This window comes from Eleutherodactylus coqui, chromosome 3 (assembly GCF_035609145.1).
Source record: "Eleutherodactylus coqui strain aEleCoq1 chromosome 3, aEleCoq1.hap1, whole genome shotgun sequence".
In the NCBI taxonomy this organism is placed as follows: Eukaryota; Metazoa; Chordata; class Amphibia; order Anura; family Eleutherodactylidae; genus Eleutherodactylus; species Eleutherodactylus coqui.
Genome location: NC_089839.1, coordinates 22,576,105 through 22,598,423, shown reverse-complemented (window position 1 = coordinate 22,598,423; position 22,319 = coordinate 22,576,105). Strand labels below are relative to the sequence as shown.

Here is a 22,319-nt window from a genome sequence, read left to right as displayed (position 1 = left end):
CGCCAATAATGGCATGATAACGTTATTCTAAGGGTCAGTGAGACCAAATTTATGTAGTTTTTTTTTTTTGCTGTACTATTTTTAAAAGATCTTATCTATATATTTTCTGCCGCCATCTTCTGACCGCCAGAACTTTTTTTTATTTTTCCACCAATAGGGTTGTGCAAGGGCTCGTTTTTTTTTTTTTGTGGGGCGTCCTGCAGTTTCTATTGGTGCCATACCGGAGTGTGCAGGACTTTTTGATCGCTTTTTATGACATTTTTTTCTTTGAGACCAAGAATGCGTAACTTTGGCGCTGTTTTTTTTTTCTGACGACGTTCACTGTGTTTGACAAATAATGTGTTACTTTCATGGATGCGGTGATACCAAATATGCTTTTATTTACTTATTATTGATATGGGGAAAGTTACTTATTTTTTTAAACTTTAACTTTTATTTTATTTTTTTCAGTAATTAAAAAAACTTTTACTTATTTTCAATTTTTTTTTTTTAATTCTCCATAGGGGACTTGAACTTGCGATCATTTGTCGCTCACACAGTGTAATGTAATACTGCTGTATTACATTATATCCCATTTTGACAGGCAGACTATGAAGATGTCCATAGGCATTTATTCCTGGCAATCCTGGAGGCCATGTGCGGGGGGAGGGGCATCTGAGTCCGCTGAACAATGATCGGCGCAATTAATGGGTTAACAACCACTATCAGCGTTAGCACTGATCATGGCTGTTGCAGGCGGGTGTCTGACAGACAGCCGGCAGCTGCCTTGTATGGTGGGGCATCGTCTCGCGATCCCGCTCCGTATATACCCTGCACACCCAGGATGTAACTGTACTCCCTGCAGAGTTAAAGGGGTCTTCCGGGCATTTACTACTGAAGAGCTGTCCTCAGGATGGGTCATCAGTAGTGATTGGCGGGGGTCCGCCACTTGGGATCCCTGCCAAACAACTGGACCTCCAGGCCAGTGACAGTGCAGCCGAGCCGGACGTCTGCATTGGGAACGGAGATATAAGTGTAATAGTAGGAATCCAGACATCCAGACTTGACGTGTCACATGACTGCGAATGGGAAGCGCTACGATCCATGGGGTTCGGGGTGGGTTATAGACTCCCTAGATTTGGCCACATTCAGACTTTCCGATCTCAGCACCTTTCTCTTTACATCTTGTCTCTGCGTGGACTTCAGAAGCGATTTTCTGTAAAATGTCGAAATACAGATGGAGAACAGAAAAAGTGAACGATCGTCTACAAAACATTAAGTTCTCGTATATTTAAAGTTGGACGGACTCCATTATGGTCAACAAGGTCCATCCGGTGGCTTTCGGATCCGGTATGGCCGTTGCTTCTTTCCATCACAAAAAACGGAAGCCAGATGGGAGTTGGAACGCAGCAAATCCCATTACAATCAGAAAAACGGAAAATGAAATGCTTCTCCTGAATTATAAATGTGGAATTGTGAGCCCCCTGCTGGAGACAGTGGAGAACTGCAGTAAAACCCTATTATCTGCACTAACTGCTGCCATCTAGTGGCATCCAAACAGAATGCAGGGTTGCTGTACCAGTAGTATATAGTGTGTGACAGCACATTCACACTTGCACCTGCGGTTCCAGAAAATCCGTTGTTCGGCTCCATCCCTGGAACCGCTGGATCTGGCACATGCCAGGGCAAAGTGGGCCTCATTGACTATAATGGGGTCCAGCTTGAACCTTTCAACCTATGTTTTCCAGGATGAAATAGTGCAGCATGCTGTGCGGCTTCATCTGGGATTTTCTGCAGATCGGGGTCGAAGCCTCTGACAGAAGTGGATGGAAAATGGGAGTTAAATGGATTCTAGCGGCAGTTTCCATCTGCACAACTGCTGCTAGCGCTAGTTATGGCCGAGGGAGAAGGTGTAAATGTACCTGTATGGATGGTCCCAGCCCAAGTGCTCTCCTCTCCATCCAACCAGGAGACCCCTACAGCGGCCAATCAGAGCTGTGGAGAAAACCTGAGAGCATTTTAGCAACAGGCCCCGCCTCCAGGAAGTGTGCAGAACATGAAATCCCTACTAGTAGCTGTAACACATTAATGGGAGCAGAAGGCGCTGTTAAACTTCTGGCACTTCCACCTCTGACGGCCGCTGACGTATAATAGCAGCTTCAGCTCCCTTTGGTTTCAGTGGGAGTGAAGCCAGCTAGGGCACTTTCTCCCCCGACCTCTATGACACATGTCTGGCCCCCTGGTGATCAGTGCATTGCTTGGGATCCCGAGTCACAGGTCCTGGTGATTAACTATGGATGACCTACCCTGAGGATTGGTCATCAATAGCGTTTACCTGGAAAACCTCTTTAAGTATCCCTGGCTTCTGCTGTATGGTTGCTGGTGATAGCGGTAACAATGTGTGTTTATATCCAATATCCCATGTGTAGTTGCCATAGACTTCTAGGGTAAAGCACACATACAGAAGTCTGAAAAGAGTCCGATTTTCAGACCTTGTGTCCTCACTGAGCAGCACCTTAGTTTATTGTGTTCGGTGGTGACAGCGTCCCTTTGACTTGGCACTCAGATTCACAATGTTGCTATGCAGTTTCAGTACTTTGGCAATGCCAGCTTTACACCGTCTCAGCATGTCAGCTCTTGCGGAATCAAGTCTCAGTCTCTTTAGCTACTCAGCAGGCTTGGCATGAGACTCTGTGGACACTCTCAACAGATTAAAGGGGTTATTCGTCCTTTAAGGGTGACTCTGGAGAAAACACATGTTTCCATCACTGCCTTTCACATGATTACCTGCCACACTCTGGAGGTCTCCTTTGCGTATTGCAGCCACTTCCATGCAGTGCAGCCTCCTGTCTGATGCTTATCAGACACCATCTTGAGAGTTTGATTGTTTTACTTTCAATCTATTCCATGATGAATGAGCACAGCATTAGTTAGGGTTATACCATTCTTGCCTGCTGGAGAGGGAGGCAGGTTCATTGTCATTACCTTCTATATTCACCTAAATAAGCTACAGAGCACAAGTATACAGACAGGAGGATGAGCTGTGATCTCCTCTATTATAGCTGTGTGACAGGAGCTGTGTAATCATCATCAGTAACTGATAGGAGTGTCTGTATCGCCCTATAGGCAGTTTCTATGGTAGATTCATGAAACAGCAGCACACAAGCTGATTAGAATATGAACACATAGCCCCAAGCAGATCTGAACTGGTCAGAATGAAGATCACATGACCATCTAAGGAAAAAGAGGCTGTAAGATTCAGATAGAAATAACTAACCAAGGTAGCACTCACCCACTTATACATACTGGAGGATAGATACATAATGAATGAATTAAAAAAAAACAATTACTAGACTGGCCCTTTAAAAAACATTAATAGTCTAGGTCAGGATAGGCCATACATATCTGATCAGTGGGAGTCTGCTCAGCCTCAGCTCTCATAGAATTCAATGCAATACCAACCCAGGCTGCTGCACTACAGCTCTGTCCGCAATGTCAGCGGGCCGGACAAACAGCTGATTAGTGGGGATCGTAAGCGACGGACCCCAATAATTAACTATTTATGACCTATAAGTTATCAATTTTAAAATCCTGTGCATCCCCTTTAACCTGACTACACAAGGCTGTAATGCCGCCGCCCCCTTGACTCAAGGTAGCAAATTTGCATAACAGACGCGCTGCAAAAGAAGTAAGATTCTGACTTTTTGGGAAATCACGTAGTTCTGCTTGAAACATGTAAGTTATCCTGCAGCTAAGCTGATTTACACCGTAGAGCCGGGTTACACGTGTATTTACTTGTTTTACAGCATTTACGTGCTGATAAACGCTGGAGCGGCACTTTGGGACTTTATTATAAGTAACAACCAAGTTTTTCTGGTTCAAAAGCAGATTTGGATTTCTTGTGTCCGCTGCTGGAGTGGTGATCGTCTTCCCTGCACTTCACTGTAATTTACCAGCACTGGATCAGTGTGATGGTGAACTGGTCCACCCCCTTTTTTGTTATAGCTGAGGACTACTTAGGGACAGTGGGGTCTGGTGTTAGGGTCAGTGTCAGGGAGAGATGTAGGGAGTTCTAGCATTAGGGACAGGATTTCTCTGGTGCAGTACCTTCAGCTCCAGTATCTGTTTCCTCATCCGCTGGTTGCCATCACCCTCTGCCTGTCATTAAACGGTGAGTCTACAGTTGCCATTGCCTTTTCACTGTGTTGCTATACGCTTCATACAGGGCCGGCTCCAGGTTTACGTGGGCCTTTGGGCGACAGAGTCTCCCTGAGCCCCTTTGTAGTGTGTCATGACGTGGCAGTAAGTCTGCAGCAGCGCATATAAAGACCATATAGCGGCAGATACCAGCTGTACACAGGGTGTTTTGTAGACCATATAGGTGATTACAGTACCATTATATCTAATGAGCAGCAGTGATGTCCTCTCTGACTGGAGTTATTCAGTTTCCCTTTTCTTCTCCATCCGGCCCAGACCGCCATGACAACTTCTCCCGGCCACAACTTTGGAATTTGACACATGGACATTTTTGGCTACTCGCTTTTCCATCACCCTCTCTCTACGTTATCTACACCTTTATACGATTACTCCCTCTATAGTACTCAAGATTACAATAGTGCCTCCTGTGGCACCCCACATAGTAGTACCGTCCCCATTTTTATGCCCCCCTTAGACCCACACAGTAAGCACTGCTTATCGTGACCCTCACTCAGTAAAAATACCCCCACTTAACAATAAAGCCTTATGCCCCCACTCAGTTATAATACCCCCTTATGCCTCATCCCAGTAATACCGCCCCTTTTGTCACTAATACCACCTTTTCAAAATAATGTCCCCTTTTAGAAATAATGCTCCCAACATCCCCTTGTATGTGATAATGTGACACGCGGTCCATACGCACCTCCTATGTGACCCCTGCTGACTTCCACTACGCCATTGTGTGGCAGCGTTACACATTCTTGGGTGTTGAAGGGTTAAGTGAGGTTACTTGGGGGTCATTTCCTATCGGATTGCACCCTCTGTATAAGGATAATCGCGCACTTACATTCGTTTCCGAGTTTGCTTATCGGTTTACGCCAACATAAAAGATGCGATCAACGACAAACGAGCGAATTCTCATTCATCGTTTGCTCGCTGGACGCGGTCACATCATACGACGTTCATTCGTATTCACTTAATATAGTGATTAATCACATGATCATCGGCCCGTGTAAACGGACCATAGGCAGATGAACGCTGAAACATCACTAGCAGTGGTGAAAAGTGAGTCCGAAGGTAAGGAGGACACCTAGCCGGCCCTTTAAACCCACGCTGGTCATGTGACTCCACATGCGGATCTATTCATTATGATCTCTGGTTTAAAGGTTTTCTGTGTGTCGGGCGGTGGGGGGAGGGGTCACGTTCTACTGACTTCACCGGCATTCTGATGTAAGACTGTTCTATCTATAACGCACAGAGCGGAAGCCGAACAGCTTTTCTTTCCGGTGTTTTCGGTACTTGGAGAACTTTTTTTCAGTCTTTTCTCTGCAGTAAAAGCGGCTGATAAGCGTTCCGAGGATTTAAAGGCGCGTATCCATCATTCATGTATTATAGCTGATTATCATCAGACTGCATAGTATACATATAACACACGGTAGAGCCGCCCTCACATCCACGGAGCACGGCCCCTTTCTGATGAATCACAGCTTATGGACCAATCAGAGCGAGGAGAGGCGGATGGGCGGGGCTTATATACTCTGTAAAGGACATCTACAGCGCAGATGACAGGTGCTCCGCCCTGCTGAGAGTTGATTGGTTGTAGTGGCGGTGTGGGCGGGGTAACCTCGGTGACATCGGCGGGCTGTGGTCACGGGCGCTGGGAGACATGGCGGAGACTCCGGAGCTGCAGGGACTCAGCAATGAGGCGGCGTACGCGGCGTGTAGTGACCCGGAGCCGGCCACCAAGGTACCGCGCGGGGAGCTGCGTCACCCGGGGCCCCGGTCACCATAACGGCGCTGCCACCTCCCTCTTCTACCTTCATAGCTGTACTGCCCCCCCCCCTCCAGTTCCAGTAGATCTCCTGGTCCCCCTTCCAGTCCCAGTAGATCTCCTGGTCCCCCCCCCCTTCCAGTCCCAGTAGATCTCCCCGCCCCCCTTCCAGTCCCAGTAGATCTCCTGGTCCCCCCCCCCCTTAAACCTCCAGCCCCAGTAGATCTCCTGGTCCCCCCCCCCCCTTAAACCTCCAGCCCCAGTAGATCTCCTGGTCCCCCCCCCTTTAAACCTCCAGCCCCAGTAGATCTCCTGGTCCCCCCCCCTTTAAACCTCCAGCCCCAGTAGATCTCCTGGTCCCCCCCCTTTAAACCTCCAGCCCCAGTAGATCTCCTGGTCCCCCCCCCCTTTAAACCTCCAGCCCCAGTAGATCTCCTGGTCCCCCCCCCCCTTTAAACCTCCAGCCCCAGTAGATCTCCTGGTCCCCCCCCCCCTTTAAACCTCCAGCCCCAGTAGATCTCCTGGTCCCCCCCCCCTTTAAACCTCCAGCCCCAGTAGATCTCCTGGTCCCCCCCCCCTTTAAACCTCCAGCCCCAGTAGATCTCCTGGTCCCCCCCCTTTAAACCTCCAGCCCCAGTAGATCTCCTGGTCCCCCCCCCTTTAAACCTCCAGCCCCAGTAGATCTCCTGGTCCCCCCCCCTTTAAACCTCCAGCCCCAGTAGATCTCCTGGTCCCCCCCCCCCTTTAAACCTCCAGCCCCAGTAGATCTCCTGGTCCCCCCCCCCCTTTAAACCTCCAGCCCCAGTAGATCTCCTGGTCCCCCCCCCCCTTTAAACCTCCAGCCCCAGTAGATCTCCTGGTCTCCCCCCTTTAAACCTCCAGCCCCAGTAGATCTCCTGGTCTCCCCCCTTTAAACCTCCAGCCCCAGTAGATCTCCTGGTCTCCCCCCTTTAAACCTCCAGCCCCAGTAGATCTCCTGGTCTCCCCCCTTTAAACCTCCAGCCCCAGTAGATCTCCTGGTCTCCCCCCTTTAAACCTCCAGCCCCAGTAGATCTCCTGGTCTCCCCCCTTTAAACCTCCAGCCCCAGTAGATCTCCTGGTCTCCCCCCTTTAAACCTCCAGCCCCAGTAGATCTCCTGGTCTCCCCCCCCCCCCCTTTAAACCTCCAGCCCCAGTAGATCTCCTGGTCTCCCCCCCCCCCTTTAAACCTCCAGCCCCAGTAGATCTCCTGGTCTCCCCCCCCCCTTTAAACCTCCAGCCCCAGTAGATCTCCTGGTCTCCCCCCCCCCTTTAAACCTCCAGCCCCAGTAGATCTCCTGGTCTCCCCCCCCCCCCTTTAAACCTCCAGCCCCAGTAGATCTCCTGGTCTCCCCCCCCCCCCCTTTAAACCTCCAGCCCCAGTAGATCTCCTGGTCTCCCCCCCCCCCCCCTTAAACCTCCAGCCCCAGTAGATCTCCTGGTCTCCCCCCCCCCCCCCTTAAACCTCCAGCCCCAGTAGATCTCCTGGTCTCCCCCCCCCCCCCTTTAAACCTCCAGCCCCAGTAGATCTCCTGGTCTCCCCCCCCTTTAAACCTCCAGCCCCAGTAGATCTCCTGGTCTCCCCCCCCTTTAAACCTCCAGCCCCAGTAGATCTCCTGGTCTCCCCCCCCCCCTTTAAACCTCCAGCCCCAGTAGATCTCCTGGTCTCCCCCCCCTTTAAACCTCCAGCCCCAGTAGATCTCCTGGTCTCCCCCCCTTTAAACCTCCAGCCCCAGTAGATCTCCTGGTCTCCCCCCCTTTAAACCTCCAGCCCCAGTAGATCTCCTGGTCTCCCCCCCTTTAAACCTCCAGCCCCAGTAGATCTCCTGGTCTCCCCCCCTTTAAACCTCCAGCCCCAGTAGATCTCCTGGTCTCCCCCCCTTTAAACCTCCAGCCCCAGTAGATCTCCTGGTCTCCCCCCCTTTAAACCTCCAGCCCCAGTAGATCTCCTGGTCTCCCCCCCTTTAAACCTCCAGCCCCAGTAGATCTCCTGGTCTCCCCCCCTTTAAACCTCCAGCCCCAGTAGATCTCCTGGTCTCCCCCCCTTTAAACCTCCAGCCCCAGTAGATCTCCTGGTCCCCCCCCCTTTAAACCTCCAGCCCCAGTAGATCTCCTGGTCTCCCCCCCCCCCCCTTTAAACCTCCAGCCCCAGTAGATCTCCTGCTCCCCCCCCCTTTAAACCTCCAGCCCCAGTAGATCTCCTGGTCGTCCCCCCTAACTCTCCAGCCCCAGTGGAACTTCTTTCTGGGATGTAGGTTGCGGGGCCCCCAGTGATACTTCTGTCACCTCCAGAGCCCCTCCTGTTCTGCCCCGCCACCAGCAGAACTGGAAGAACGTGATAGTCAGACGACGGCCCCGGGGGGTGGTGGGGTGAGAACAGGAGGACGACCCCCGGGGGCTGCTGTCCGGCTGCCGTGTTCCTCCCGTTCTCCCAGTTCTGCCTGTTTGTGGCGAGCGGCGCACATTCCTCGCTGGTTCAGCGTCTGATTGGCCGACTCTTCTGTGTTCTTCCCTTGCAGGACTTCATGATGCAGCAGACGATGCTCCGCATCAAAGACCCCCAGAAGTCGCTGCCCTTCTACACCAAGTGCCTCGGCATGACGTAAGTCCGACCGATCGCTGAGTAGTCAGAGAACCCTGCAACCCATCGCTCTGCGGGCCCCATGAACGTAAACCGGGTCCTGTGTGCATGAAGACACGCCTCCTCATGAATATTAAATGCCCATATTTATGTAAATGAGCTCGCCCCTCCTTCAAACCCGCGATGCGGATTCTGCTTAACTTACCAGAAAAACAAACATGAAGCATAACGCCCCAGAGTCACGTGACTGATATCGGCTGCTGCGCTTAGAACGCCCCAGAGTCACGTGACTGATATCGGCTGCTGCGCTTAGAACGCCCCAGAGTCACGTGACTGATATCGGCTGCTGCGCTTCGAACGCCCCAGAGTCAATATAATCTGACAGTTATTGGTGTGCTGGCCCTTTAATTGGAGGGCGGAGCCTTCTCTAAGGTGTCTCTTTCTCCTCAGTCTCCTCCAGAAGTTGGACTTCCCCTCTATGAAGTTCTCCCTGTATTTCATGGGCTACGAGGACAAGAAGGACATCCCCGAGAACCTGCGGGAGCGGACGGCCTGGACCTTCTCGCGCAAAGCAACACTGGAGCTCACACAGTAGGGTTTGATTCTCCTTGGGGTTTTTTCTGCTTTTTGGTGCTGTGCTCCATGCTCTACACTGCAGCTCTGCTCCTTTAGTACACTGATCGGTGACTCCAGCTCAGCTGTGCTGTCTATTGAAGAACTCAAATAGACTTTTCTCACCAGTGAAACGAGCTGTTGCGCCTTCCTCATGCTTTACACCGCAGCTCTGCTCCTTTAGTGCACGGCTGTGATCGGTGACTTTGAGGTGTCATCCTGTTACCACTAGAGGGAGACCTGCTCCTGATGGCATAGTGAGAGGGGTAGCAGTAGCGCCGCTGATCATGTGGCATGGAATGCACCATAATGGGCTAGTCGCTGTGGAAGCGGTCACCGCGGCAGAGTAGCGCCGCCGCCCTCTGACGCACGGTGACTCCTATGTGTCTTATTTCCTGCAGCAACTGGGGGACCGAAAATGACGAGAAGCCGTATCACAACGGGAACACGGATCCGCGAGGGTTTGGTAAGTCATTGGAGACCTGCAGAGGGAATGAGTCTATTGTCCCCTGTTATCAACCATTTAAGGCCAGGGAGAAGCGGACCATATTCAGCTGTATTACAGAGGGATGGCTGATAGCAGAGGACAATAGATCATAGCATAGGTGATCCCTGAGGTTGAACGTAGCAATCCCCTGGAACGCTCCAGTATTGATATCACCTCCACTGATATCAGACACTCAGCACCGTTATAAGCTGCTTATTATAGGGTGACTGTCCCTTTAAATCCTTGATCTTTACTCCTCCCTCTTTAAGGTCACATCGGCATCGCGGTCCCGGACGTCTACGCTGCTTGCAAACGGTTTGAGGAGCTCGGAGTCGCCTTTGTGAAGAAACCGGATGATGGTGAGTGAAGTGCGTTTAGGCGGAACGTTCCAGAACAGAAGTGAGCGATCGCTCAGTTTAAACGCGAGTCAACGGCGAATGAGAATCGTTCGCTTCTCTCGGTATCAGCCGGTGTGTAAATCCTCGTTAGCCCGTTCACGGCTCGTTACATCTGAGACGTTCACGACTCCATAGCGGGCTGAGCGAACGAGGTGATGATGTCACCGGCTCGGGCAGAGTAGAAGCGCGCCGTTCTTGAGCCCAAGGGCCATAAGAGGCTGAACTCCTCATCCATGTCTGTGGAGGAGCTTTGTAATCTTCTACTGCTCTTTACACTCCAGTCACATCCAGAGCTGCAGCCACCGTGCTGATACCGCAGAGGTGGACTGTCATCTCCCACAATGCAGTGCAGCAGACACAAGCAGAAAGCATGTTTGGGTTCGCACCTGGGGGGCGTGGCTTTGTCACATGACTTGCTGTACTTTTTTTGGGGTACGTTCACAAATAGCGCAAATTATGCAAAAATCAGCATCAGAAAATGTCATCGCTGCAGCTTTAGACTTTCTTTCAGTGCACCCCCGTCTCCTCTAGAGAGCGCTGCTGGTTGGGTGATGTCACTTGCACATCACCTGGCCAGTGGCGCTCTCTAGAGGCTGTGAAGCACTGTATCTACTGGAGTGGGCTGTGGATACGCGCAATCTGCAGCGAGGCCTGGGTTTCCACTCCGTGTTTGCTGATTTTGCAGCATTTGCGCCGTGTGCGAATGTCCCCAGAGTAGACAAAGGTAAGAGAAGGACCCACAACCCACCTGAGCCGCGCTGACACGTCTGCAGCTTCTTTCCGCTTCGTAGTAATGTCCTTGGTGCAGCTTTGGGTGTGACTGGAGTATGAGCGTGGTCTCTATTCACACCGCAGTACCTGATATCTGCCATCTTGTCTTACAGGTAAAATGAAAGGCTTGGCGTTCGTACAAGACCCCGACGGCTACTGGATTGAGATCCTCAGCCCCAACAACATGGTGTGCATCGTGTGACGCTCCGCGGTGGCTTCGGGCTGGACGCTGGCGCTGCCTGACTGTCATCTGGAACTTTCTATGTAGTGCTGTTACTGTAGAGATGGCTGAGCGGTGCTGTCCCTGCAGAGCATCGCACTACATCACTGCCATCTTTAGATGGGTCACATGATCGTGTCTGTTCTAGTGACATGGTCATGTGACCTCCCTCTCGCCCAATGACCTGCTCTAGAGCCGCCCTGTAAATCAGTGTTATTCTAGATTTAGTGCCTTACCGGGAGCGCGTCCGTGGAGAACGCCAACACCCCCGCCGCGCTCGTACCATCCAAGTGTTCAGTTGTTACCTTCCAATAAACTGTCAGCTCTGGCTGAGAGCGTCCGCTGGGCGTTGTCTGTGTTATTTCGTACAAGTGTCCTGTTGGGACGTGTGATGGAGGCTGGGGGTATAGGTAAGAGAGGCTGCTGAGGGTAAAAGCGCCCCCTTGGGGTACATTCACACATTGCAGAAGTGTTGCAGATTGTCTGCAGCTGATTTCGGCCTACAGGTAAGTACTTGCCGCCTCTCCGTATATTTCACACTGTCAGATGCAAGAGCGCTGTGCCCCCGGGCAACGACTGGGTGCCCTGATGGGTCAGGTTGTGCAGAACTGGCAACAGCTGACCTTTGGTGGTGCTCAGAAGGGCGGAGCCAACCTGGTGACATCACAGGTCTTGTCAGCCTCAGCAAGTTTTATGCGGCAATGATGTCACTGTCATGTGATCAGGGGCGGAGAATGGAATGCACTCATGGACAAGTGGTCGTTAGCACTTTGAAGGGTGATGCAGGCTGAGGGACACAAAAAAATAAAACAGCGTTTCTTTTTCTGATGGAGACAATAGGGGTGAGGGTCCTGCTCCAACAAGCTTACATACTACGAATAGTGGGGTGATACAGAAGGTAAAGGGGCTGGAGATGTGCAGGTATGGTGAGGTGGAGAGTGAGGGATGCTATATGCAGACAATGGTCAGACATTTAGCCATGTGATGGCAGAAACGGTGTGACTGCAGGATCGGTTTATGATGACTAGCAGGGATTGCAGTCAGTAGGTCAGGGAGCATGTTATCAGGTGGAGTACAGAGGTTTTTTTTTTAGGGAATTCGGTATGCCTCCCTGAAGAGGTGCGTTTTCAGAGCACGCCTGAAGTTCTGCGAGTCCTGGATTGCTCGGGTAGCCTTTGGTAGTGCGTTCCAGAGGACCGGTGCTGCTCTGGAGAAGTCTTGGAGGCGGGAATGAGAAGTTCGAATTAAAGGGGCGCTCAGTCTGGTTTCATTAGCAGAGCGGAGAGCCCAGGCTGGTTGATGGATTGAGATGAGGGAGGCGATATGGGGGGGGGGGGGGGGGGGGGGGGGGGGGGGGCGGCGCGGCGCGGCGCTGCACTGCACTGTGGAGGGCTTTGTGGATGAAGGTAGTAAGTTTAAATTGAATTCTGTATTTAACGAGCAGCCAGTGCAGTGAGCGGCACAGGGCAGAGGCGTCCGAGTAGAGCATCACAATCTACGCCAACGGTGCGGGTGTTGGTGTGAACTTCCTGCTACGTGTGACCATGCCCTACATGCAGATTTTGATGTAAAATTAAGCTGTTTTCAAATCTCGATGTTAGCCGTGCAATGTACCAACCCAGACACTGCCATGTGGACGGAGCTGTGTGATCTGGGATCGGCTGCCCCACAGTACTTGGTCACTCAGGATCCCTGCTGATTACTACTGATGATCTGCCTGTCTGCAAGCAGAGCAACCGCCCTGAAAAGGAAGACCCTGCATCTCGGCGGCTAAGCCCTCCGGCAATCCTCGAGTAAACCCTAGAAATCTATCAGTCACCATAATCTGACACTGTGCCCCATTGGATGTCCAGATCGGTCAGCAGTTACAGGCTGAGACTTCCATCAGTAGGGTCTTATTCACTCTGTGCGAGGACGGTCCAATATACACTTATTAATCACAAATGTGGTGTTGCTGCGTTCAGAAAAAGTTAGGAGGTTATTTAACCCGCGCAGTGCAAGTCATGAAAAAAAAATACAAAAAACGTGGCAAAAATAGTTAATTTTGCCTTTTTCGCCTTACGAAAAAATGGAATAGAAAGTGATCAAAGCATCACATGACCACCAAGTGGGGCAACAAAAACAAACGAAAAACCCACTGCCCCGCAGACCAAAAAAAGGGAAATGTTCGCGGTCTTGGAATTATTTTTGTGTACAAAAATAGCAAACTGCCTGTTATCGCCGAAATCGCCCCGACCCCAAGAAAGTTATCACGTCACTTATTATTTTGCGCACTGGACGCCGTAAAAATGAAGTCCAAAAAACAAACGGCGTAATTCCTTTTTTCCCCCAAAGTTTTTTCTTATAAAAGTTACACGCACGCCAAAAAGATGGAATTGGAAAATACAACGTGTCCTGCAAAAATAATGAGCCGGCGTACGGCGTTGGCGACGGAAACATTACGTTGTGGCTCCTGGAATACGATGCTGAAAAAAACTGAAAAATAAATTGGTTATTAAGGTGCTAACGGGCTCAGTCACTAAGGGGTTAAACTGCTGTGGTGAAATGAAAGCTGCGCTCTGATTGGTTGCTAGGGGCAACAAAGACTGTTTGGATAAGTCTGCCCCAAAGGTTCTCTTCACATGAGGGGTGGCTATAGTCCGAGTCAAAGAAACCAAGCAGCATGTGGTAGGGTGGTCCTGTATGGTGGCCCCGGGGGCCCCGTTCTCAATGGTTGCACTGAGCGGCATGTGAGTTTTCAATTAGACCTCCTTTTTTGTGATTTTTTTTTTTTTTAAGGCGTGTGGAAACCAGCTGGTGTGAAGGAGCCTTAAAACTGCCTCAGTTACCCATAGCAACCAATCATAGAGCAGCTTTCATTTTTCAAGACCCCCTATGAGAATGACAGCTGTGCTGTGATTGGTTGCTATGGATAACAAATACGGCTTCATAAATCTCCCCTGATGTCTTTTGCACCATCACAGCGCTCACTTCTAGCAGGGGATCATTGTCAAAGTGCTAACAGCCACCTGTCTGTGAGTGAGTTACATGCTCCACCCCTGATCACATGACAGTGACTGCATCACAGGTTCTAAACCAGCAGAGGCAGATGAAGAATGTATGTAGCAGAGCTGTGTGTGGTGTTTGTGTGACACACGCATGTAGCAGAGCTGTGGGTGGTGTGTGTGATAAGTGCATGTAGCAGAGCTGTGTGTGGTGTGTGTGTGTGATAAGTGCATGTAGCAGAGCTGTGGGTGGTGTGTGTGATAAGTGCATGTAGCAGAGCTGTGGGTGGTGTGTGTGATAAGTGCATGTAGCAGAGCTGTGTGTGGTGTGTGTGATAAGTGCATGTAGCAGTGGTGTGGGTGATAAGTGCATGTAGCAGAGCTGTGAGTGGTGTGTGTGTGATAAGTGCATGTAGCAGAGCTGTGAGTGGTGTGTGTGAGGCGTATGTAGCAGAGCTATGGGTGGTGTGTGTGACACACGCATGTAGCAGAGCTGTATGTGGTGTGTGTGTGTGATAAGTGCATGTAGCAGAGCTGTATGTGGTGTGTGTGATAAGTGCATGTAGCAGAGCTGTGAGTGGTGTGTGTGATGCGTATGTAGCAGAGCTGTATGTGGTGTGTGTGATATGCATGTAGCAGGGCTGTGTGTGGTGTGTGTGTGTGATAAGTGCATGTAGCAGAGCTGTGAGTGGTGTGTGTGACACGTATGTAGCAGAGCTATGGGTGGTGTGTGTGACACACGCATGTAGCAGAGCTGTATGTGGTGTGTGTGTGATGCATGTAGCAGAGCTGTGTGTGGTGTGTGTGTGATAAGTGCATGTAGCAGAGCTGTGAATGGTGTGTGTGACGCGTATGTAGCAGAGCTATGAGTGGTGTATGTGACACACACATGTAGCAGAGCTGTATGTAAAGTATTAGGAGGGAGCTCCAGACGGAATCCAATACACAATGAGAGCAGGTAAATTGTAAAATCAATATAACTTAAACGGTGACTAGTGAGGTCTGTAAGAACCCCACTATCACCTCCATATCCAAGTAAGCCTGTAATAATATATATATACTCCTGTATATATGTACTGCGGCAAGGATTAAAACTCGTTTCACCAATCCAGGGGGGCTAGGTCCGGAGAGCTGCTGATATGGTGGGTCCTATTTGCAGATAGGACCCACTATAGATAAAAAGCATAAATGATTGCACATAAGTGCAAAAAACTTAATCAGCGCTGCTTACAGGAACTGTAATGGTCAAGAGAATCCACAAGAGAATACCTAGGTGGACCTGTGTGTCCCAATAAAGAATCCTTTTTGTTATTATTCTCTTGTGGATTCTCTTGACCATTACAGTTCCTGTAAGCAGCGCTGATTAATTTTTTTGCACTTATGTGCAATCATTTATGCAGAGCTGTATGTGGTGTGTGTGTGATATGCATGTAGCAGAGCTGTGTGTTGTGCGTGTGTGAGACATGCATGTAGCAGAGCTGTGTGTCTGTGACACACGCATGTCAGCAATGACAGAGACGTCATCACAGGTCCTGCAACAGCATAAAAAAGCGTAAAGCTGGATGGGAGACGGGTGAAGATGATGAGGCAACTTCTCGTGCATCATGAAGAACCTCCCCAGATGCAGAATCTGTCAGTCCCCTAACGGGTGTCACACGGGGGAATAATTACGCAGATTTTGTCGGATAATGGGGATTTTGTTGCGTTTCTTGGAGTTTCTACCTGCAGCCTCTAGTAGCGGAGCCCCGGCTCCGGTAGTCCGGGCTCTCAGGATGCTCGTAGATCCGCTGCAGATTTTCCTCCGTGGAATTTAATCTTGCGGTTTTGAAGTAAAGATGCGCCGATTTCAACAGGCGCGAAACTAAAGCCCCGCGGGAAAAACATTCTGTCACATAAATGTCCGCGGCGATTATTCCGCGCCGTGTGGCCCCCGGTGTGTGGTTCTCGTTACGAGCAGCTGGAAATACTTCATCAATTCAAATCGCAAAAATAGGTTCATTAAATAAAATAAAGTGCGGCGCGGCGTCCGCAGCCTGAGGGTGCGACCCAGCCTGCAGTTACAAGCAGCAGCCACTACATGGGTCGGCACTGTGGCTTCCACTCCAACCCCTGTCAGCGCTGGCAGCGGGCAGGATGGGTCATCAATAGTACGTTCGTGGAAATCCCCTTTAATTCTATTGGTAATTCCACGAAAAAAACCTGCATTCAGGCCCCTTCACACCAGCGGACACGTTTTTGCGTGTGCAGCGCATTTGCGGACTGTACTGTGCTTTTGTGTGCGTATTTTATGGCGTATTACTACACTTTTTGCGCTCGCAAGGGATGTTCATTTGCGCGCGGCAAACAAAGACGCAGATTCAGCTGCGTGCTGCAGTGCGTCAAGGTCAAATTTCGCCCCTGGTGATGGCGCCGCCGCAGGCCGGCTTCACACGGGCGTCAAAATCACGTGAAAATCCCCCATTTCGCCATCAAAATGCCTCTCATCCTCAGGGATTTCACCTGGTAGGAGAGCGATGCACGACCCCATATCGCGCTCGCCAGCGTGACGCTGCCCTCAGCCCATAGCGGAGCGTCCAGATCAAATTTTGGCGTGCAGTTTAGTCTGGAATTCACGCCATTTGTCCGCTGTTAAAATTGGCGCACGACTGACCTTAATTCTACGCCATGCGGCCATTACGGCTGCGGATGTTTTCCTGTGGCGTGTAGATGAGATTTTGAAAATGTCATCCGCGCCGCTGCTATAAATGTCGCAGGTTCGGCCCTTTTTTTGCGGATGTAGTAGGGACAGCGCAAATCAGGTTTTTTTTGCGGACGACTCGTGTAAAATGCAGTGAAAACGGGGCGTTTCTCATGGCCTATGATTGCGCACTCTGGCGTACGTTCACACGTGGCGAATCTTGGTACGGATTTTGATGTGGATCTGCGGCAGATTTCACCCTTACATTCGAAGAGATCAAATCTGCGGCGGTTCCGCATGAAAATCCGTACCAATTTCACTGCGTGCGAACAGAACATCGGGCCGCGCTCGCACACCGCGGATTTACTGCGCATTTTGTGGCAGGTTTGGGTGCAGATCAGACCGGGCTCACACGGGAGTATCCCGCAGCGTGCGGATGGCGGGATGTCCGTGTGCGGCATGCAGTCAGTACACTGACATGCACTCTCTTGGCGTGTATGTGCGCATGTAATACGTGTATGATATAATACGCTGTGATTCTTCTTCCGCACGTAATATATGTAACGTGTGTGTGCGGCAGCGTGCCCGCCAATGCCATATGGGTACAGCGTTATACGCAATTACCACACGCTTGTGTGAGACGGTTCTCAAGTGAAAGGGTGAAAACTGCTGCAAACCAGCAGCTCAAGGGAAGATGTCTGACTGCAGCAGGCAGAGGAGCACACTGCTATATAGTTACACCAGGGGGCGGAGTCAGCCATGGTCAGGTGACTGGTAAGAGGTCACCTGATACTATGGACAAGACGTGCCAGGAGTAAATATGGCCGCCAGCGCTTGCACGTTGTGACGTAAGGCCGTGTAGACGTTCGGTGGGCGGGGCCCTGTGAGGCGCAGGAAAGAGCTGTCAGTGCGGCCGGTGAGTGGCACATATGTGTAGTGTTATATGTGTCATGTGTGGCCCCCGCCCCCCCGTGTGATATGTGTACTTTGCTACATATCCTCTACACACCACACATCTATGTTGTATGTTCGCCTTCTGAATTTTACTAACCTCCATCTTTGTATTCACACCCCCATATGTCCCCATCTATTATTAGCCTTGTATACAGCCCTGTATTACACATACCTGCCATCCATTATATGTAGCCCCTATATATGATATCTTATATCTGTTGTGTGTTATGTAGTCCCTTAGTACATGTACCACCTGTGTGTTTATACGTGGTGCCATACTACATGTACTTCCCCCGGTGTTATATGTAGTCCCTTATTACATGTACTTTCTCCCCCCCCCCCCCCCCCCCCCCCCTCAGTATTATGTGTATTCCACCCCGGTGTTGTATGTAGTCCCATATTAAATGTACTTCCCCCAGTGTTATATGTAATGACCATGTTACATGTACTGCCCCCGCTGTTATGTGTAGTCCCATACTACATGTACTTGCCCCGGTGTAATATGTAGTCCCTTATTACATGTACCCCCCGGCGTTATATGTAGTCACATATTACATGTACCCACCCCCACCAGTACTATGTGTATTCCACCCCGGTGTTATATGTACATGTACCACCTGTGTGTTATATGTAGTCCCATATTACATGTACTCCCCCCGGTGTTATATATAGTCACATATTACATGTACCCCCCCAGTACTATGTGTATTCCACCCCGGTGTTGTATGTAATCGCATATTACATGTACCCCCATATTACATGTACCCCCCAGTGTTATATGTAGTCTACCCTGGTGTTGTATGTAGTCCCTTAGTACATGTACCACTTGTGTGTTTATACGTGGTGCCATACTACATGTACTTGCCCCGGTGTAATATGTAGTCCCTTATTACATGTACCCTCCGGCGTTATATATAGTCACATATTACATGTACCCACCCCCACCAGTACTATGTGTATTCCACCCCGGTGTTGTATGTAGTACCATATTACATATAGTCTCATATTACATGTACCCCCCAGTGTTATATGTAGTCCACCCTGGTGTTGTATGTAGTCCCATATTAAATGTACTTCCCCCAGTGTTACATGTACTCCCACGGGTGATGTATGTAATTCCATATTACATGTAGTCTCATATTATACATAGTCCTATATTACATATACCACCTGTGTGTTATATGTAGTCCCTTGATACATGTACTCCCCCCTCCAGTATAATATGTAGTGCCATATTACATGTACTCCACCCAGTGTTATGTGTAGTCCCATATTACATGTACTCCCCCCCCCGGTGTTATAGGTTGTCCCATATTACATGTACTCCCCCCGATGTTATAGGTTGTCCCATATTACATGCAACCCCACTTCACCCCAGTGTTATATGTAGTCCCATATTACATGTACTCTCCCCCCCCCCCCCTCTGGTGTTATATGTAGTCCCTTAGTACATGTACCACCTGTGTGTTATATGTAGTCCCATATTACATGTACTCCCCCCTCCAGTATAATATGTAGTCCCATATTACATGTATCTCCCCCCAGTGTTATGTGTAGTCCCATATTACATGTATCTCCCCCCCAGTGTTATGTGTAGTCCCATATTACATGTGTCTCCCCCCGGTGTTATGTGTAGTCCCATATTACGTGTCTCCCCCCGGTGTTATGTGTAGTCCCATATTACATGTATCTCCCCCCGGTGTTATGTGTAGTCCTATATTACATGTATCTCCCCCCAGTGTTATGTGTAGTCCCATATTACATGTATCTCCCCCCGGTGTTATGTGTAGTCCCATATTACATGTATCTCCCCCCGGTGTTATGTGTAGTCCCATATTACATGTATCTCCCCCAGGTGTTATGTGTAGTCCCATATTACATGTATCTCCCCCCGGTGTTATGTGTAGTCCCATATTACGTGGATCTCCCCCCGGTGTTATGTGTAGTCCCCTATTACATGCATCTCCCCTTGGTGTTATGTGTAGTCCTATATTACATGTATCTCCCCCCAGTGTTAGGTGTAGACCCATATTACATGTAATTTACCCCGGTGTTATATGTAGTCCCATATTACATGTACTCCCCCTGGTGTTATATATGGTCCCATATTACATGCAACCCCCCCTTTCCCCCAGTGTTATATGTAGTTCCATTTTACATGTACTCCCCCCTCCGGTATAATATGTAGTCCCATATTACATGTACTCTCCCCTCCGGTATAATATGTAGTCCCATATTACATGTACTCTCCCCTCCGGTATAATATGTAGTCCCATATTACATGTACTCTCCCCTCCAGTATAATATGTAGTCCCATATTACATGTACTCTCCCCTCCGGTATAATATGTAGTCCCATATTACATGTATTCTCCACTCCGGTATAATATGTAGTTTCATATTACATGTACTCCCCCCTCCGGTATAATATGTAGTTTCATATTACATGTACTCCCCCCTCCGGTATTATATGTAGTCCCATATTACATGTACTCCCCCCTCCGGTATTATATGTAGTCCCATATTACATGTACTCCCCCCTCCGGTATAATATGTAGTTTCATATTACATGTACTCCCCCCTCCGGTATAATATGTAGCACCTTGTTACATGTCCCCCCACTTACATGATTTATTCATTCCTTTGCTCTCTATGCGAGACCCATGTTATATTGGTCAGTAGGTGGGCCCAGATGGTGGGGTCAGCTCCTGGGGTCAGTACTTGACTTGCCCCCCATCTTGTGTTTACATTAAGCTGCTTTTAAACGAAGTGATTATCATTCCAAAAACTGTTCAAACGAGCGAAAGTGAACAACAATAATCGTTCATTCTATACGTGAGCCGGCAGCGAATGAGAATCATTCATGTTATGCAGCATAACAACCACTGTCGGCTCGTTCACTCGTCGTTCGGTATAACCGGCGCTCGGTGAGTCACCTATAGAGCGAATGTGAAAGACTGAACGATTCTAGTTTGAATGAGCCGACGATGTATCTGCAGGCTGCCCGAGCCAACGATGTATCTGCAGGCTGCCCGAGCCAACGATGTATCTGCAGGCTGCCCGAGCGAACGAGCCGACGATGTATCTGCAGGCTGCCCGAGCGAACGAGCCGACGATGTATCTGCAGGCTGCCCGAGCGAACGAGCCGACGATGTATCTGTAGGCTGCCCGAGCGAACGAGACGACGGTGTATCTGCAGGCTGCCCGAGCGAACGAGACGACAGTGTATCTGCAGGCTGCCCGAGCGAACGAGACGACGATGTATCTGTAGGCTGCCCGAGCGAACGAGCCGACGATGTATCTGTAGGCTGCCCGAGCGAACGAGCCGACGATGTATCTGCAGGCTGCCCGAGCTAACGAGCCGACGATGTATCTGCAGGCTGCCCGAGCGAACTAGCCGACGATGTATCTGCAGGCTGCCTGAGCGAACGAGCCGACGATGTATCTGCAGGCTGCCCGAGCGAACGAGATGACGGTGTATCTGCAGGCTGCCCGAGTGAACGAGCCGACGATGTATCTGTAGGCTGCCCGAGCGAACGAGCCGACGATGTATCTGCAGGTTGCCCGAGCGAACGAGCCGACGATGTATCTGCAGGTTGCCTGAGCGAACGAGCCGACGATGTATCTGCAGGCTGCCCGAGCGAACGAGCCGACGATGTATCTGCAGGCTGCCCGAGCCGACGATGTATCTGTAGGCTGCCCGAGCGAACGAGCCGACAGTGTATCTGCAGGCTGCCCGAGCGAACGAGCCGACAGTGTATCTGTAGGCTGCCCGAGCGAACGAGCCGACAGTGTATCTGCAGGCTGCCCGAGCGAACGAGCCGACGATGTATCTGCAGGCTGCCCGAGCGAACGAGACGACGGTGTATCTGCAGGCTGCCCGAGCGAACGAGCCGACGATGTATCTGTAGGCTGCCCGAGCGAACGAGCCGACGATGTATCTGTAGGCTGCCCGAGCGAACGAGCCGACGATGTATCTGCAGGCTGCCCGAGCGAACGAGACGACGGTGTATCTGCAGGCTGCCCGAGCGAACGAGCCGACGATGTATCTGTAGGCTGCCCGAGCGAACGAGCCGATGATGTATCTGCAGGTTGCCCGAGCGAACGAGCCGACGATGTATCTGCAGGTTGCCTGAGCGAACGAGCCGACGAAGTATCTGCAGGCTGCCCGAGCGAACGAGCCGACGATGTATCTGCAGGCTGCCCGAGTCGACGATGTATCTGTAGGCTGCCCGAGCGAACGAGCCGACGATGTATCTGTAGGCTGCCCGAGCGAACGAGCCGACGATGTATCTGTAGGCTGCCCGAGCGAACGAGCCGACGATGTATCTGTAGGCTGCCCGAGCGAACGAGCCGACGATGTATCTGCAGGTTGCCCGAGCGAACGAGCCGACGATGTATCTGCAGGTTGCCCGAGCGAACGAGCCGACGATGTATCTGCAGGTTGCCTGAGCGAACGAGCCGACGATGTATCTGCAGGCTGCCCGAGCGAACGAGCCGACGATGTATCTGCAGGCTGCCCGAGCCGACGATGTATCTGTAGGCTGCCCGAGCGAATGAGCCGACAGTGTATCTGCAGGCTGCCCGAGCGAACGAGCCGACAGTGTATCTGCAGGCTGCCCGAGCGAACGAGCCGACAGTGTATCTGCAGGCTGCCCGAGCGAACGAGCC

At 50.6% G+C, this 22,319-nt stretch overlaps 2 protein-coding genes across 2 annotated transcripts in view; both read left to right on the top strand.

Moving 5' to 3' along the window:
* Nucleotides 1-5,770: 5,770 nt before the first annotated feature.
* LOC136620498 (lactoylglutathione lyase-like) lies at nucleotides 5,771-11,376 on the top strand. Its single transcript, XM_066595300.1, has 6 exons — nucleotides 5,771-5,923; nucleotides 8,485-8,567; nucleotides 8,997-9,137; nucleotides 9,560-9,624; nucleotides 9,915-10,004; nucleotides 10,928-11,376. The coding sequence occupies exons 1-6, from the start codon at nucleotides 5,843-5,845 to the stop codon at nucleotides 11,014-11,016; spliced, it is 549 nt and encodes a 182-aa protein (XP_066451397.1). The 5' UTR covers nucleotides 5,771-5,842; the 3' UTR covers nucleotides 11,017-11,376.
* Nucleotides 11,377-17,570: 6,194 nt separating this feature from the next.
* Nucleotides 17,571-22,319, top strand: part of BTBD9 (BTB domain containing 9) — a 79,344-nt gene continuing 74,595 nt past the window's right edge. Inside the window, exon 1 of the mRNA XM_066595299.1 lies at nucleotides 17,571-17,611. The gene's annotated coding sequence lies outside the window, so the exon portion shown is untranslated. The remainder of the gene's footprint in view (nucleotides 17,612-22,319) is intronic.